Source organism: Mercenaria mercenaria, chromosome 2 (genome assembly GCF_021730395.1).
Source record: "Mercenaria mercenaria strain notata chromosome 2, MADL_Memer_1, whole genome shotgun sequence".
Taxonomy (NCBI): Eukaryota; Metazoa; Mollusca; class Bivalvia; order Venerida; family Veneridae; genus Mercenaria; species Mercenaria mercenaria.
In genome coordinates this window covers 98,963,561-98,979,922 of record NC_069362.1, presented here as the reverse complement: position 1 = coordinate 98,979,922, position 16,362 = coordinate 98,963,561, and the positions used below count along the sequence as shown (strand labels likewise).

The following is a 16,362-nucleotide window of genomic DNA, read 5'->3' as shown; positions in this document are numbered from 1 at the left end:
TTTCCTGTCCCTACGCCGGGTCCAGACTTTTTCTATATTGTCATGCCATCTATTTTATCAAACGTACAATATTGTCTTGAAAGGACGTAATTTTGACGTTATACAATCTGAGTCTTTCCTATACTAGTATTCTAATAAAAATCCATCCATCTACTCAGCATTGAAACTCATATTGTTTTTCAACGGTAGGAAATGTCAATGATAGAGTAAACTTTAAAAGGTGCATATATTTTTGGACACCATTTATTCATGTGTCATTACAATTTTAGATTAATTCAATCTAAGCAGTCGTTTAAAATGACCTCCTATTTGATACACAAAGCCGAAACAAATAGACAAACCAAATCATAAAAAAAAATCTTTACAGATTAGTTATAATAGCCTGTAGATAGAGCAGACGTGTATTAACGCTTGTAATATATCTTTTCGTCGTCAAATAGTAAATAACATGTACATTTTATCATTCCACTCATTAACCTTTACCCTGCTAAATTTCTAAAACGGACTGATTCATAATTCAATTTAGGCAATACCATTGGAAGGGGTGTTCACTGAAAATTTACTGACTGAATAGCAAACAGTGCAGACCATGATCAGCCTGTACGGAGGTGCAGGCTGATCTTGGTCTGCACAGGTCGCAAACGCAGAATCACTTGCCGCCAGCAGGTTAAAGGTTAATACTATCGCGTTTATATGTATAGGTTATCCATAGAAAAGATAAAGCATTTTGTTCTATTTTGTAATTGAAATAACAACACAATCGTGTCGATAATATTTGTAGAATAGACAAAATAAAAATATTAACATAATTACGTTATGTAAAACATTCTAGTTATATTCATTACACATTACATATATAATCAAATTACAGTCAATAGTAGAAATGAACTTCGCCTATTAATCACAACCGACATGAAACAGAAATTGAAAAGAACTTTGTCGCTCTTTGTTGAAAAGTTCATCCTACGAACAGTAAAAATCCTTACAACAAAAAAAAGCAAGTGAAATACCCATTTTGCTGAAACCAGTGGCTTTCAAATATTTCTTTATTCTTTATCCACTGGACATGGTATGGATATTTAACATTTTTTATAACGTGGGCATTATAATAAATTCACTTTCATCGCGTGTTTCAGTATTGTTTGTATCTACTAATCTTCCACCGCAAAATAAATCACTTTCTAGTTCTTGATACTCTGCAATTAATCTTATTTTGTCAAGCTCTATTCCCCACTGATCCGTTTTCACAGAAACACCTATAACATATTCACCCTTGTTTAAATATTTAACTTCTGTCAATCTTCCCGTGTTACGAAAAATGTTCCAGTCGTGACCATGTGCCCATTTTTCATATGTAGAGTATTCATCCCAATATTCCCCATCCAGTGTTACAGAAATAGTATCGTTTGGTCCATCATTTGCATATCTTATATCATCTAGGAACATAGGAACTATCTCTCTTCCTTCTATTGGTTCAATACAAATTTTAAAGTCTGCTCTGTATCTTTTATGTGAGTCTACCAGTCGAAGAGTCTTCAAGTTTGACGCCTCAGAGCGCCAAATCCAAAACTCCTTCTCGTAATCCTGTTGTTCTTCTGACAGTACATCTTCAAATTCGTAACTTCTTTGGATTTCTACATACATCGCAACGATTGGATATATTCGAATTATTAGCACAATGAAGTTTCGATAATCCATTATCATATTGATACGCTTCTCAATTAGTTATTTACCTCCATCGGAAAAGCACTACATAACGTACTTATAAGTTTTAACTGTTTCTCTTCTCGGAAAACATATATTATATATTCATATTCTCATTTAGCTGCAAGTCTTTCTGTAAATTGCAAAGTTATAGACGACGCCAATCCAGTTTGTTCGCTTGAAAAACAAACCATAACCTGCAATAGAACGATGACTTCAATTAACTGAAAAGTATATCAAAATTGCAAATTTAAACAAATTGTTACCTATATTTCAACAAGCATACATTACCAAATGTTCGTTTTATTATTTATGGCATAACACAATGGACTGAAATTATTCAATGAACATTAAATTGTCAATAACGGGGCTCAAATAATCTGTCATTCCTAAAGTTGTTATCAAGTAAAACAATATACATGTAGTGAATGCAAATTTTTATACTTAAGAATGTTTTACCATGGGAATGATACTTGGCATTTGATTGATTGATAAAGGATGTAAGATTTTATTATATGTTTCTCACTACAACATATGGCAGGAAATACAGGTCATTTTATAATTACTGCCACTAATTCTCACGAAATTAGCTCCCTTGTTAATTCTAAAAGATGTTTTAAGACTTTTTAAAATTGGATTGAGGTTGCAAAATAAACGAAACGATAATAAAGTATAATTTGGTTTTATTGAAATTGTCATATGCATAAATATCAATTGTCGTACGGAATGTTGTTTCACCAAGAAGTTTTGTGAAGCATATTTTGCCTAAATCGAACAAAAAAACCCCGAAAAGGCATTAAAATAACTTGACATAAAAAATATGTTTTTGTTTTACATGAAAGATCAAATACTTTTCGTCACGTGATTGCCCCTCATAAAATATTGCATCTGGTGTTTACTCAATAACAGATATTTCAATTTAAAACTGAAACAATATCTCCAGATTAAAAATCAAATGATGTAAAGAGGTATATTTCAAAACCAGTTTAAGCTTAAAGTACCAATACAATGCAAACAATTACAGTATTGATTAATTATCTATAAAGATAAAGTGAATGTTGAGATAACCAAGAAAGAGGGTAAGAGTTTGCTTAAAAATAGGTTCTGTAGCATGCTGCACGTAAAACAACCCAAGAATGGGATTTCCCATGTAGCTACAATTCAAGATTCAATGTTTTCAACATTGCGATGTTCAAAGAATACGTTTCTTTGTACTGATTGAATTCTAATCAACATTTTGATGGAAATATAGCCGCAAGCTATACCAATAAAACTAATGCCGTTATTTAACAATGACGTCATGAAGTATGCATTTTAGCATAAATATGTGTAAATAATGCTATACAACTATAAAGACGTCAATAAATGCAGAAGACCTTGACAGATGTGAGACAAGCGGTGTTTTATTAAGAACAATCTATTCCATATGTAAGAAGATATATGTAACACCGGGAGTCCGTTTGCTAATTGCGTTAGCAATAACACGGGTACTAAACAGTGCCTGCTGTATCGCCTGTGCCGATGAGGAATGAAGGCACTTCGTTTCCGGTACCGCAGGTACTTCGCCAATGTTTACAAAATAAGCGAGATCGGTGAGTGATTTTTTTCATTTTTGTCATTTTGTTGCTGCATGGAGCATGTTTTCAAAAATCGGGGAATGTAGCGGGGTGTAGATGTATCTTATGTACATATCCATGCTAAATTAAGTGTCAAATGATCAATTTTCAAGAAACGCAAGGACAAATAAGTTTGGAATGAAACATTATTATAGGTTCTTCAGAGTTTTTCAAAATAAAAAAAAAAAACTCTGGACAAGCCATCGTAACAAAAAAAAGAAACATTTTCAGGAAAGGAAAACAATTTAGACCGAACAGGAAGAAATTAGGAGCAATTATCATGTAATTATCTTCGCAAGTATTTTGTATTTCTAGCGCGGATGTAGCTCGAACTTTCACTGTAACACATGGTCATGTAGGGGAGGTAACTATATCCTTAGGTAATGATTTTAGAACATACGTCAATAAGGTTGTTCCAAAAATATTTTGATATTTTTGTGCTATTGAAAAACGGGTGAAGGACAAAAACGAAAAAATTCTTTATTCCATTTTCTTGAAACAGAAGCGCAGCATCTGACCAATATAACATATTTTTGACGTGATCGTAAGAGAGCGAGTTATTGGAGATTTGTTTTGTTTTGGGCCAAATTTATGCCCCGATACTTTTAGAAGTACCTGCGGAACCTCGAAGGGACTGCGGCATCGTCGAAGTGTCTGCGGCACTTTTCCAAAATTGGCATAACGTTCAAATTCGGAATTTTCTGGACACATTTTATGTTTTGGCAGATCACATGTCAATTAAAGATATAATTTACGATGGCAGTGATGATACTGTTTTGGTCACCAAAAAGAAATGAGTCTAAACAGTCGCTGATGTGAAAAAAATCACGTTTCATCCCAAATTCATTTGTCCTTGCGTTTCTAGGATATTGATCATTTGCTACTAAATTTAGCATGGATATGTACATAACATACATCTACACCCCGCTACGTTCCCCGATTTTTGAAAAAATGCTCGATGCAGCAACAAAATGACAAAAATGAAAAAATAATCACTCACCGATCTCACTTGTTTTGTAAACATTGGCAAAGTACCTGCGGTACCGGAAACGAAGTGCCTTCATTCCTCATCGGCAGAGGCGGTACAGCAGGCACTGTTTAGTACCTGTGAATAACAATGTTATCTTTTAGGTTATTTTATTTCAATTTCGATATGGCGATCCAAGTTTATGATTTTTATTTGATTTGTTATATATCCCTTTCCTGTAATCTGTGGTGTATCGTCTATTTTTGGATAGGTGATTTTAGTAAGAAACCCGTCTGGTAAGGTTTTCTAGGGAGGCATTTGTTCTCCAGTTGTAACACAGGTTACACCATATACAATTTTAGTCATGTATGTATTATAAACCATAAACCATTTTAAATGTATCTAATGAACTCTTGCTGCAATCACTACAATAACTCCCCGTTTTTGGCCAAAGCATCACATTAACATACACAGTTCTTAATGACCGCTGAAAAACATTGTAACAAAATATAAAGCCAAATACAATGTCAATATTCTTTAAACTTATAAAACATTTTCTGCATTTAATGTTAGAGTATCTTTGACAAACCCTACTGATCAAGCGTATAAAGATGTGTTTTAGAAGTTTAGATAAAAAATTGTGGGCAAAGTAAGAAATGACCAATATGAAATTAATGTTATATAGATATACAACAAATCTTGACTGAAAGTGTCTTATATGTATTGGTGATATATTTATGATATCGACTGTCGGTCTCGATCCCAAACCTTCCCGCGGGCTTCTGCAGATGTAAATACACAAGAAAACGTGTATTATCCCTTTCTTTCACTCAATTTTATACGGGTATTATAACTTACTTTGTGTAAGTGTTAAGGTTTTAACTATGCATTATAGCGTATCCAATGATATATAAAACAAATGTTCAATTGGGTTTAGTTTTGTCTTTCAATTTGTCGTCTATTTTTGGAGTATCACTTCAGTTTTGATATAGATTATGGGACAAGAATTGTTCAATAATACAATGAACCATATTAAATACAACTGTGGATATCGTTCTTCTTGTGCATTTGTAAATGATGTGCCTTTAGTTTATAGATTATTTTAGGCTTACAAAAAATATAACAAAATCCAAAAGATGATTCTTTGGAACCAACCGAGAAAAAATAAAACATATCGTATTCAGTTCAAGTGACTGTTTTCATGACAGGCCGTGAAAAATGCAGTAGACAAGCCTCCTAGCACCGTTTCGAAACTTGTAAAATTTTATTCACGCGTCATCATTCTATCAAATAATGTGTGAACATGATGTGATTTATAAATAGACTTGGCGCAAGTTTTAAAGTTACGTAACCTACTTCTAAAGCCAAACTAAATTGTCAGGCTAAGATATATGATACAGCATCGGACATATCAGCACACATATGTCGCAATATAATCAAAAGTAATTTGTTTCCTGTTTCGGAACAGTAGTTGAATATGTATTGTACAAATAATAGCTCAAGATTTGACATAAAATGTTGGTGACAGAATCAATTAAAGGAGAACTGCTTGTTTATTTTCGAAAGTTAAACATTTCAGAACATAGTAGATGAAATAAATTTGCTCCAGTAAGAACACCTTAAATTAACCATTTTCTGTAGCGGCATTACGTCAGCAAATCAGTATTTGATATGAATGAAAACTCTTACTTTCTATATTTCGCTATGACGATTTACTTTTTCAATTAAAAGTAACTTTCCCTACGCCCTTTACATTAAAAAATAATTCGTTATGTAACTACAATTGAACATAATGTAATCATAAATAATTTTAACAATGAGATATTGTTCACGCAATTGTCAATTTCGGATGATAAAAAAGAGTTGGACGTGTCGCTATTTTTCAACATGAACACGCACATTTTGACGTACTTTTTCATTATATTTCATCATAATATGATTTTGAAATAACCATTTAGCAGAGAAATATTTAAATAATTTGACATCTGGTATGGAATGTGATTGATCGTAAATAGGTTTTATAAATAAGCATATTATATTTAAAGGGACCACCTCTCAATTGAAGGACATCCAGTATGACATAAAGGTAACTTTATGATATCTTATTGTTTGGTTTTAAGTCCGAACGACACAAATCATATCATTGGCCTTTTTCTAAGATCTACTGATATTGTTCCCCTGTATTATTTAAAGCACGGATGAATATCTGGTTAGAACCACAGATCACTGCAAGTTAGTTAGATGACTGGCTGTCTCACGTAATAGAACGCGTAATCCCGAGCAAGAACGTATTTACACGCTCCCCCATCCCCCCCCCCCCCCACCCCACTTCGAAGAGTTCTTCACCAATGCAGCGTAAAACATCGCCTCTATAAAAAGCTATGGTCAGTACTATTTTCACGACTGTCAATGTAACAAAATACAGTTTAAACTCGGTATCTCGAATTTAAACAGATCGATGGCGTCTATCATTGCAAGATTTATCTCTTTCTGTTTCCTATATTGTTCCTAGTAAAAAAGTTCTTATAAATCATTGGTGTATGTCCTGAAAAATATCTTAATATTTTAACATTTCTAAAAATAAAGTATTTAATTTTAACAGCAGTTCGGCTGAACGTTCTGGGTTCTTGTATGAAAAAATGTGTTTTAGTTTTAAAGAGATAATAGAATAATTATTATGCATGTATTGAATCTACATGTTGTTGACAAGTTCTCTTTCATTACATTGTATACGCAGCTCCTTATATATTCCTATCATTAATTCATCAAGTGTACCGTGCCTTGCCAGACTGAATTGAATAAAAATGTTGTTTTCTCGTAAAACTACAGGTGTTCATGAGAACAACTTTCTGAAGTTAATGTCCTTGAAATAATAACTGTAATATGCTCAAAATACAAAATGTGTACTGGTTGATACACACTGTTAACGTGCAAATTTAAGATGAAATAATGCCACAACATTCAATCATATTATCATTTCACCTTTGCGCCTGATAACACCTGTTCATATCATTAATGAGCTACCTATATCAATAAATACTATTGTGTTTTCTATTCGGTAAAATTAGACTTTCTCAGCAAATGCCCTATTTTGTAATACTTTGTCTTCAATCGTGTATCTGAATTCATTTATAGAGTTTATACAGTTTCTGAAGTCATACAATATGCATTTATTAGGCAACTGTAGATACTTTCTTCCCTTAATAATCCAATAACTAGTGAGGATAGCATAGTTTTAAAAGGCCAGATAGATCGGTCTTTTTACAAGAGGAACATCATCAAATAAATAAAAAAAATACAACATGCTTTAAAAATGATCAAATTTACACTCGGTCTTTATCAATTTAGAAAACATGTGTAATCACACTCTTTTGTTAATTCATTTTCATAATTAAATTTTTTAGACTCTTTGCTTGTATTGAGTTAGAAACTGATATAAAAATATTGTCCATTGCAATACTACAGATAAATTCGAAACTTAAATTTAATTATTAGGACTACAGATAAGGTTGGTGTTCTTTTCAAGTAAGTACAGAAATACAGGGTCTAAATGACCAAGTGGTTAAGGTCTTTGACTTCCTATCATTTATCCCAATGTGGATATGAAACCTAACTCCTCATGTGAGGAAGCCTTTCAACTGGCTCACGGAAGGTTCTACCCTGGTACCCGCCATTGTCTGATACAATGAGCACCTATTAGGGGTTTGTTGCATCAGCAAACGTTGAAAAGTGAAAAACTGTCATATGACCTACATGTTACTATACACCAAATGATAAGCACATGGAAGCATCTAATTTTTGCGAAGTATGACCATAAAAATAGATAAGAATAGACAATAAAAGTAGGAGCTTCCGGATTTATCACTGAATATAATTATTTTTGTTTTTTGAAATGGTAGTGCTTGCTAAAGATACATGCCAAAAGAGCTTCATATAAGTTTACCCAAACGTTAATTCCTGTAATGCAACGTATGTATACTTCTAGACTTTTCTAGCAAGATACTTTTATATTTCTCATATCTTCTAAGTTGCACATCTACTTGTAAATATATTTTGAAATATCCACGCAGCTAATTCAAAATATGATTCTATTAATTTTACATGTTTTTCTCATGAAATTGTAGAATTACTTTTTAAGAAAGTTTTTTAAACTAGTAATGTTACTATATAACCCTCAGAATGATTTATCGCGCAGTTGACGGGAGGGGGGGGGGGGGGGGGGCTTACACAACAGAGCCGCATTGCAGAAACTGGCCACCACAGTTGAACGTTGTCCTTAGAACAGATCAATATTGACAAGATAATCTAAAGGAAATACATCAATTTTAATGGAGATTGCTTCAATGGAAGTCATATCCGCTATGGAATATCATATTTTATGTGGTGTAAAATTTTACATTTTGTCAAGGATCGTTTAGTTAGACATATTTTTCATTTGTTCAAACGGTATATACTGTTTTCACAAGGTTAAAAATTATGCAACATTCCATTGAATTTCAGGAATCTGTGATTCATAAATTTTGGTTTAATTGTAACAATATTATGTGTTTAGTCGGAAATGTTTCCAAGTCTACAACACAGAACTTTCACAATGAATTAATATATAAATGAAAATTGATCAGATCAGAATGCTTTTCTCTACAATATCTTATAGTTTACAAGTCTAAACATCCAATCAGCAACCAGAGATCTCACTTACTGGTTTATTAAGACAGGTTATAGTGTACATACAAAGTGAATCCATTAAGAAGATCATTTAGTTTGCAAATATAGATGTTGCTAATGGTTACCTGCAGTTTTACTTATAAAACTATAAATAGATTATAGATAACTTATTGACCTTCTTATGAATTAAGGTATTGCTTTCACTTCGATGTGCGCCGTTACTGCAGATTGTAATGATTAGAAGATCAATAAAAGACCTATATTAACTTATACATAGAATTTGCTATAATCATCAAAATAAACATAGTGCAAATTTTTTAAAGAATCATTATTTATTAACTGACAGCTACTAGTTATGAGGGAAAAAATCTAAATTGAAACATGAAGCAAACTTCTATATCTATAAAAAATATATTCAAGATTAGTTAGGAAAGACAGATGAAAAGTGGGAAGAACTCTGTTAAGACAATTTAAGCATAGCAAATTGATAATTTGCTTTGACTGTGTACTTACTATATCGGATATTAGACAATGAAAGAAAATATGAGAGAAAGGGTTGTTTTTGTTTTTTTTTTTTTTTTTTTTGTTGTTTTTTTTTGCAACGCCCAAACCATATGAAAATCTGAATAGGGAAGCGCTTGTTATATTGAACCAAGTTACCTTTTAAACTATGATTAGTCTTATTATATCATTTTCGCTATTCTTCAAATGTTGAAAGGGATGAATAATTTGATAATTGCATAAAAAATTCATAATTGACAGCCATCAATAACGTGTACTAAACAAGGTCTCGCCCAAACTTCAAAGTATCATTTTTAATTTGGACAAGACGAAAAAAAAATAGGTTGCCGTATGTCCGTGGAAAGTAATACTTCATGCTTCAATGACGTTTAAATGCCTCATTATATTATGAAGAAGAAAAGCGCGCCATTGCTTGATTGATATGATTATCAAACCATATGCAATTTACATTGGATATCCAATTATCATCATCAAGACGTATCACCACAATTCTCAGTGTTTACTTTTAGTATACTTTAATGTTAACATACACCAATTTTTCAGACGACGTATTCAATATGAATGTTTTAATAAATAAATTTCATCAAAGGATGCCAGTCGCCATCATTAATAATCTTTAAAGGTATTGCATTCTATTTCTTTCACATTAAATGTCCCCTTAGATGTTTCTCTACATGCATCACGTCATACATGTATGCAAATCGTAAGCCGCTGATATTGCATAGATTAAATTGTCATTGGAGAAATGTATGCCTTATTATGTGACGTGTATGGCAAGCCAATTGTCCAATAATTACGTGAACCCCAGTTCACGGTCGAAAAACTAGGATTAACGATCGATAAACTAGGTTTTTCGAACGTAAAACTAGGTTTTTCAAATACTTACCTATATTTTCGAATGAAAACATCAGATACCGGGCGTAAACCATAGTTTACGCTCGTGAACCCAGGTTTACGTTCGATAAACTAGGTTTCTCGATTGAACTATGAATTTCGGTCGTTATCCTATGTTTACGATCGTAAACTTGGGTTTACGAACGTGAACCAACGTTTACGAGCGTAAACTACGGTTTACGACGTTATCCTATGTTTTCGCTCGTAAAAATAGGTTAGTATTTGAAAATCCTGGTTTATCGAACGTAAACCTAAGTTCACGCTCGTAAACCCAAGTTCACATTCGTAAACATAGGTTCACGCTCGAAAATATAGGTTCAGGTCCGTAAACTATGGTTCACGGTCGTAAACATAGGTTCACGTCCGTAAACATAGGTTCCTGTCCGTAAACCCATGTTCACGCCCGAAATTTATTGTTGATTCTATAATCCTAATATATCGACCGTAAACCATGGTTTACGTTTGATAAACTAGGTTTCTCGATTGAACTATGAGTTTCGGTCGTTATCCTATGTTTACGATTGTTATCCTATGTTTACGCTCGTAAACCCCGGTTCACGCCCGTAAACCATAGTTTACGAACGTGAACCTATGTTTACGACCGTGAACTGGGGTTTACAATCGTGAACCTACATTTACGAGCGTGAACTATGGTTCACGGCGTTATCCTATGTTTTCGCTCGAAAATATAGGTTAGTATTCGAAAAACCTAGTTTATCGATCGTTAATCCTAGTTTTTCGACCGTGAACTAGGGTTCACGTAATTATTGGACAACTGGCTTGCCATAGACGTGTGAACAGCTGTTGAAATAATGTGAATGAAAGAGAATGAAACAAACTGTAAATATCAGAACTGAATCGCGTTAAAAAAACCTTGCTCTGTTACAAACGTTTCTGACCGTTCCAAAGCGGTCCCCCTTTTTGCGCCCACTCCTTTTGTATCCATATCTCCTTCCCCCAACTGTGTATGATTAGATATAACTAAATGGTGTCTTTTTCATGGATATTTCTTTTATATCGATCACTTTCGTTGTGTTGGTCGTCTTCCTTGCGGTTATGCGGCTTTGTGGATTTGGCTTCTTTGCTGTGCTCCTTGTTTTGATTTATATATATATATCGTCTTCCTTGCGGTTATGCGGCTTTGTGGATTTGGCTTCTTTGCTGTGCTCCTTGTTTTGATTTATATATATATATATATATATATCTTAGTATGAAATACATAGTTGTGTCTGAAGTACGCTTAAATGCATTAGGGTTCCACACACTTTTAAACCAATGACAATATTTAAAGGATTACACACTCTTCAACAATGTCGCCTTTCCGAAACAAAACCCTATAACATTTTTTGTATAAATGTGTATATGATAGAAGTTTACACAAAGTTAACAGAAGGGGACAATAGGGACAATAGGGACAAAAGTCTGTGTATTTCATTCCGAAATAGAAATACTAACACGGGATTAATTATTAAGATAAAGTTTCTCCTCATAGTAGCTTTTACTTCCGTCAATTCCGAAAAGGGCTGCTCTTTGAAAATGCAAAATACACCCTCATTAGGCAAATTTGTTTTGTAATCAAGCAATTATATGAATATACAATACGGAAAACATGACTACACGTGATTTGATGTGTTTGATGATGACAGAGCTTTGTAATGATGTAGCTAAGTGGTATTCATTCCACATAAATTACATATAAACAATGTTAGCATCTCAGTGGAATTAGATATAAACGCATTCTCATGGTAGCTAGTCTTTTTATTGCAATAGCCAATCATTCAGCGTCACGAAAGACAATGTATTTTTGTTTCAATCTGTTAGTTCTGGTTATCCTTTAGGAAAACAAATAAAGTTCGACAAATAAATTCGGTTTGTTTCTGTCTGTTCGGTCTAAAAAAATCGAGGAAATAACTTGGTGCGTGGCTTCCAGCAAGATATCGGTTTTTCAGTATAAGTCACAATAAAATGAAACTACAGTTTCAGGTAGTTCTACATTTTCCGATTATATATCTATAGTGTATTTTTTATTAACATCAAAATATACTTATAACAAATCGGTAAATAAAAAAGATAGGGTCAGGTGCTTGATGTTTTCTACTAGTATATGGATTTGAAAAGTTTGGACCTCACACAAGTTTTCATAATGGGCGTCTATAGGAAAATCAAAACTTTTTTCTACAATGTAAATTTTAAAAAATCACTTCTCAAATTTATAAGTAAACATATGGTATATACTATGATGAAATATTATAATATAGGTTCCTGTGTTTGTTTTGTGATATTTACTTATGCTTAAGGACACATTTAAAGCTAAATTTCAGACATTATTTGGAATTTTTAGATGTGTCAAATTTTTTATATAATATTTCAACTTTACAAAGATAGTAACTTTTCCGTTTTAATAAATTTACTTGCGGTTTGCCACTAATTCATAAAAAAGGTGCAGGGTTTCGGCTTTATTTTATATTATCTGGATTAATAATGTACGCAATGACTTCCAGTTCTTTAAACGTGTTAAAGACCCACCACAACCTAGTGACCTACCTTTTCCTCCCAAGTGCAGATCATTCTGATAATACAGCTATTCTACAAGATAACATGTAAGCAATTCAGGCCCTTACTGATTTATGTGTTTTCACGACTCCATCTGCAAACTTAGTACCACTTCAGTTATTCTCTTTTCAGAATAGTTTTAAAACCGTAGAGTAATAACTACTAGTATCTCACACAGTAGAAACAAAATGTTGTTTAAACTGATATAAGACATTACTTACATTGTCTTGGTCTAATATATGTCACTGACAGATTGTAACTAGATGCTATTTCTCTTTTTTCCATACAAACCATATATAATTAACATCATGGAAATACAAAAGAATAAAAAAGATAATAGGTAACGGTAGATTTCTCGGAAGCAAAGAGCACCACAAACACAGCCTCAGAGCCACGCATTTGCAAAGTAAGCCCACATCAAAAAGTACATTTCAATTTTATGCAAAATATAGATAGAGGAGGGGGAAAGGGAGGTGGGCGGGGGTGGGGGGGGGGGGGGGGAAGAAGGTAAAGGTAGAAACAGGGGTGGGGTGGGGGATGAAAGGGAAAGTAGAACAAGGATGAATATTCAATTGGAAATGCTACGTTCCTTAATCACAGTTACACTACAACGTAAGATACTCTCTCTCACACACAAACACACACACACATACACACAACTATATTACATAGTTAAACAGACAAGTAAGATATAACAACACTGTAGGGCACCGCCCAAGACAAACAGACACACAAGCACACAAACACACACATATAAGCTGGATAAAACAACAATCGGGCACCGCCTTAGGATTCCGGCAGCTAAAATTAAGGTGGGCACAATAACTTACTCATAGTAAAAGCGGAGGGGATGCCAAAGCAAGGGAGCGCAATTACAAGGGGAAAGGATGCGGGCGATAGTGGGGGAGTGGGGGGGGGGGGGGGAAAGAGGAAAGAAGCGCTAACAACAAACAAGACAACATGCGCAACACAAAATACAAGTTGAAGTTATTTTGTGGCACGCCTTTAACTATCTTCAAGTAGGCATCTAAACATCCAAGTAAACATTATTCCATGAGGGGAGTGAACATTTATAATCTTCATTAATATGTCGGAAAGATATATTCTTTTCTAAAGAGAGTACTATATACACAAATGAAATCATGAAAATCAAAATTTGAAGTTGCCTCGATATTGGAACAAGATTCGAACTATGCTGTTCGCTTTCAAAGCCTATTGCAATTAGAGAAACCGTTAGCGAACAGCATGGATCCTGATCAGACTGCGCGCGCAGGCTGGTCTGAATCCATGCTGTTCGCAAAGCTGCTATGTTGGTTTTCTCATGGCGCGGCTCATATATCACTTTAGTTTTCAAATTGATCATGAATTTCTTAATATGAACTGGACAAAAACATTTAAAAAAAATTTCGATCAAAGGACAACATATCTATATGGTTTAATATTAACTTGACATTTCTAAAACGAAAATAGTCGGGATACTTTTAATTAAAGGCCCATAATGCATATTTTCTTAAAAGCAGGTGAAACGGTTTTCCAAGTAGATGTTATGCGTATTTACATGGGTTAAAAAGCACTGCTTTTAATATTATACATAAACAGTTACAGTTAGAGCCATAAAGGGAGGTAATAATAAACAATAGATTCAAATTATCAGAAACAGGATTTAACAAGAAATTAATGTATTTTATGTTCATAGCGGAAAATGTTACAGCTACATTTTAAACAAAGGTATTATGAGCCTTTAAGGAACGCAACTCTAGTTTTTTTTCACATCATAGCATATATATGTTCATGTACAAAACTATCAAGAACTCAAAGCTCAGAATCCTTACATTCTAAACAACTGGTAGATAGCTGTCGAGGAGGGGCCGCGTATGCTGCACATCCGACACAAATACAAACTCTTAACAAACTCTACCTCTCTGATGTGTTTCGAGACGGTAATGAACATTGCACAAGAGATATATACCAGTTTACATTTCATACTTAAAACCTATCACATTCTCCTCAAATTTCTAAATTTAACAGCCCCAGCGTAAAATGAAATGTGAAACTTTGGAAAACGTTTAAATAAGTAAGTCGTATCACTTATAAGTGTGGTATTAAATAAAATCACCACCAAAAAAATAAATGTTGCAATTCCTTTGCAAAACAGTCAATCCGTCAATCAATTTAAAATTTCAAATTCATCTTTTTTCAAAGTGTCAAGACCCTGTGGCTAACCATCATTTGACAGATTATCTCCAATTTAAACACAGTTTTATACCGCATTTATATAGTTAACTTGTTCTATCCTTTGACGCGCACATAGCTCAAAATAACATATATAGTGATTATAAGGCTTATTAATTGACCTTAAGATCAGTTTATTGCTATAATTAAATTGATGATAACAAGAATATATGGACTTATATTGTATAATAAAATAAAAACTAAGTATGATTTAATTTATTTCCCGGCCATAAACCTGTCAAATAAAACTTTCATAACTACACAGTCAAATGTTTTATTAATTTGATTAAAAGTAACTCCCAGCAATTTTGCTGTAATAAACATATTTATTAATTGCTATATTTGATAATAATAAAAACTTACATTTTATTAAGCTCATAATCCTTTCAGAAGAACATTTGTAACAATATTTTCATAAAACTATTGCTACAATTCTAAATATTGTGAGCTTCGTGTAATATAATCCTTTATACTTATTCTTACAGTGTAAAAATATTACTTTTTAAAAAGATGAATTATGCTTTTTGCAATTATAATCAATTATATCTTTTTAGAAAGGAATTGTATTTTCAAAACACCTTTTCTTCTGTAAGGAATGCCTAAGTCATCATAGGTCATATACGACAATTAGATTTCTTAAGGAGCGGTGGCCAAGAACATTTCCTTTGATAAATGATGATTGATATTAAAATATTAATCTGCATTTCTGTTTTTGCATAAATCTGTTTTTCTTATAAAGCTTATTTTCCATTGCATTAATGTATTGGCGTCATGGGTAATAAATAGACAAATATAATGGATGAAAAGGTAGATTTTATGCTAAAATGCTAATAATCAAGGTTAATAAATATGTGTTTAATACTTTGATATTTTGTTTGAAACAAATTTTCATCGTGACTGTCGCTTGCCGAACAAGAAAAGAACCATATGTTTTATGTGCTGCATATCTATCATTCTAACGCAACCTGATTTTGTTTTCCGTTTAAACACTGCAGACATTATGTAACAAAACTGATGTTTTCCGTCACAATTATTACGTCACAGTACCAAACGTCATTGCGGTGCGCTGAAAATGAATTCGACACTAAACGGTAAATAACTGGTACTTGCTGTATGAAAAGATCATTGCATTTAGCCTTTGGTATCGCTTAACTGAAAAAAATGTATCTTAAACAGTGAATTTCTCTGTTTATCGTTCAGATGAGATGA

General features: G+C 33.1%; 1 protein-coding gene across 1 annotated transcript; it reads right to left on the bottom strand.

Annotated features, from left to right (window-relative positions):
• Positions 1-508: 508 nt before the first annotated feature.
• LOC128548642 (uncharacterized) lies at positions 509-15,721 on the bottom strand. Its single transcript, XM_053524015.1, has 2 exons — positions 15,517-15,721; positions 509-1,901 (listed from the first exon to the last, which is right to left on the bottom strand). Exon 2 carries the CDS (start codon positions 1,702-1,704, stop codon positions 1,090-1,092), a length of 615 nt encoding a protein of 204 aa, XP_053379990.1. The 5' UTR covers positions 1,705-1,901; positions 15,517-15,721; the 3' UTR covers positions 509-1,089.
• Positions 15,722-16,362: the final 641 nt, after the last annotated feature.

What these genes read in the sequence shown, in the direction of transcription:
- LOC128548642 (XM_053524015.1), bottom strand. Translation starts at nt 1,704, where the DNA reads ATGATAATGGATTATCGAAACTTCATTGTGCTAATAATTCGAATATAT.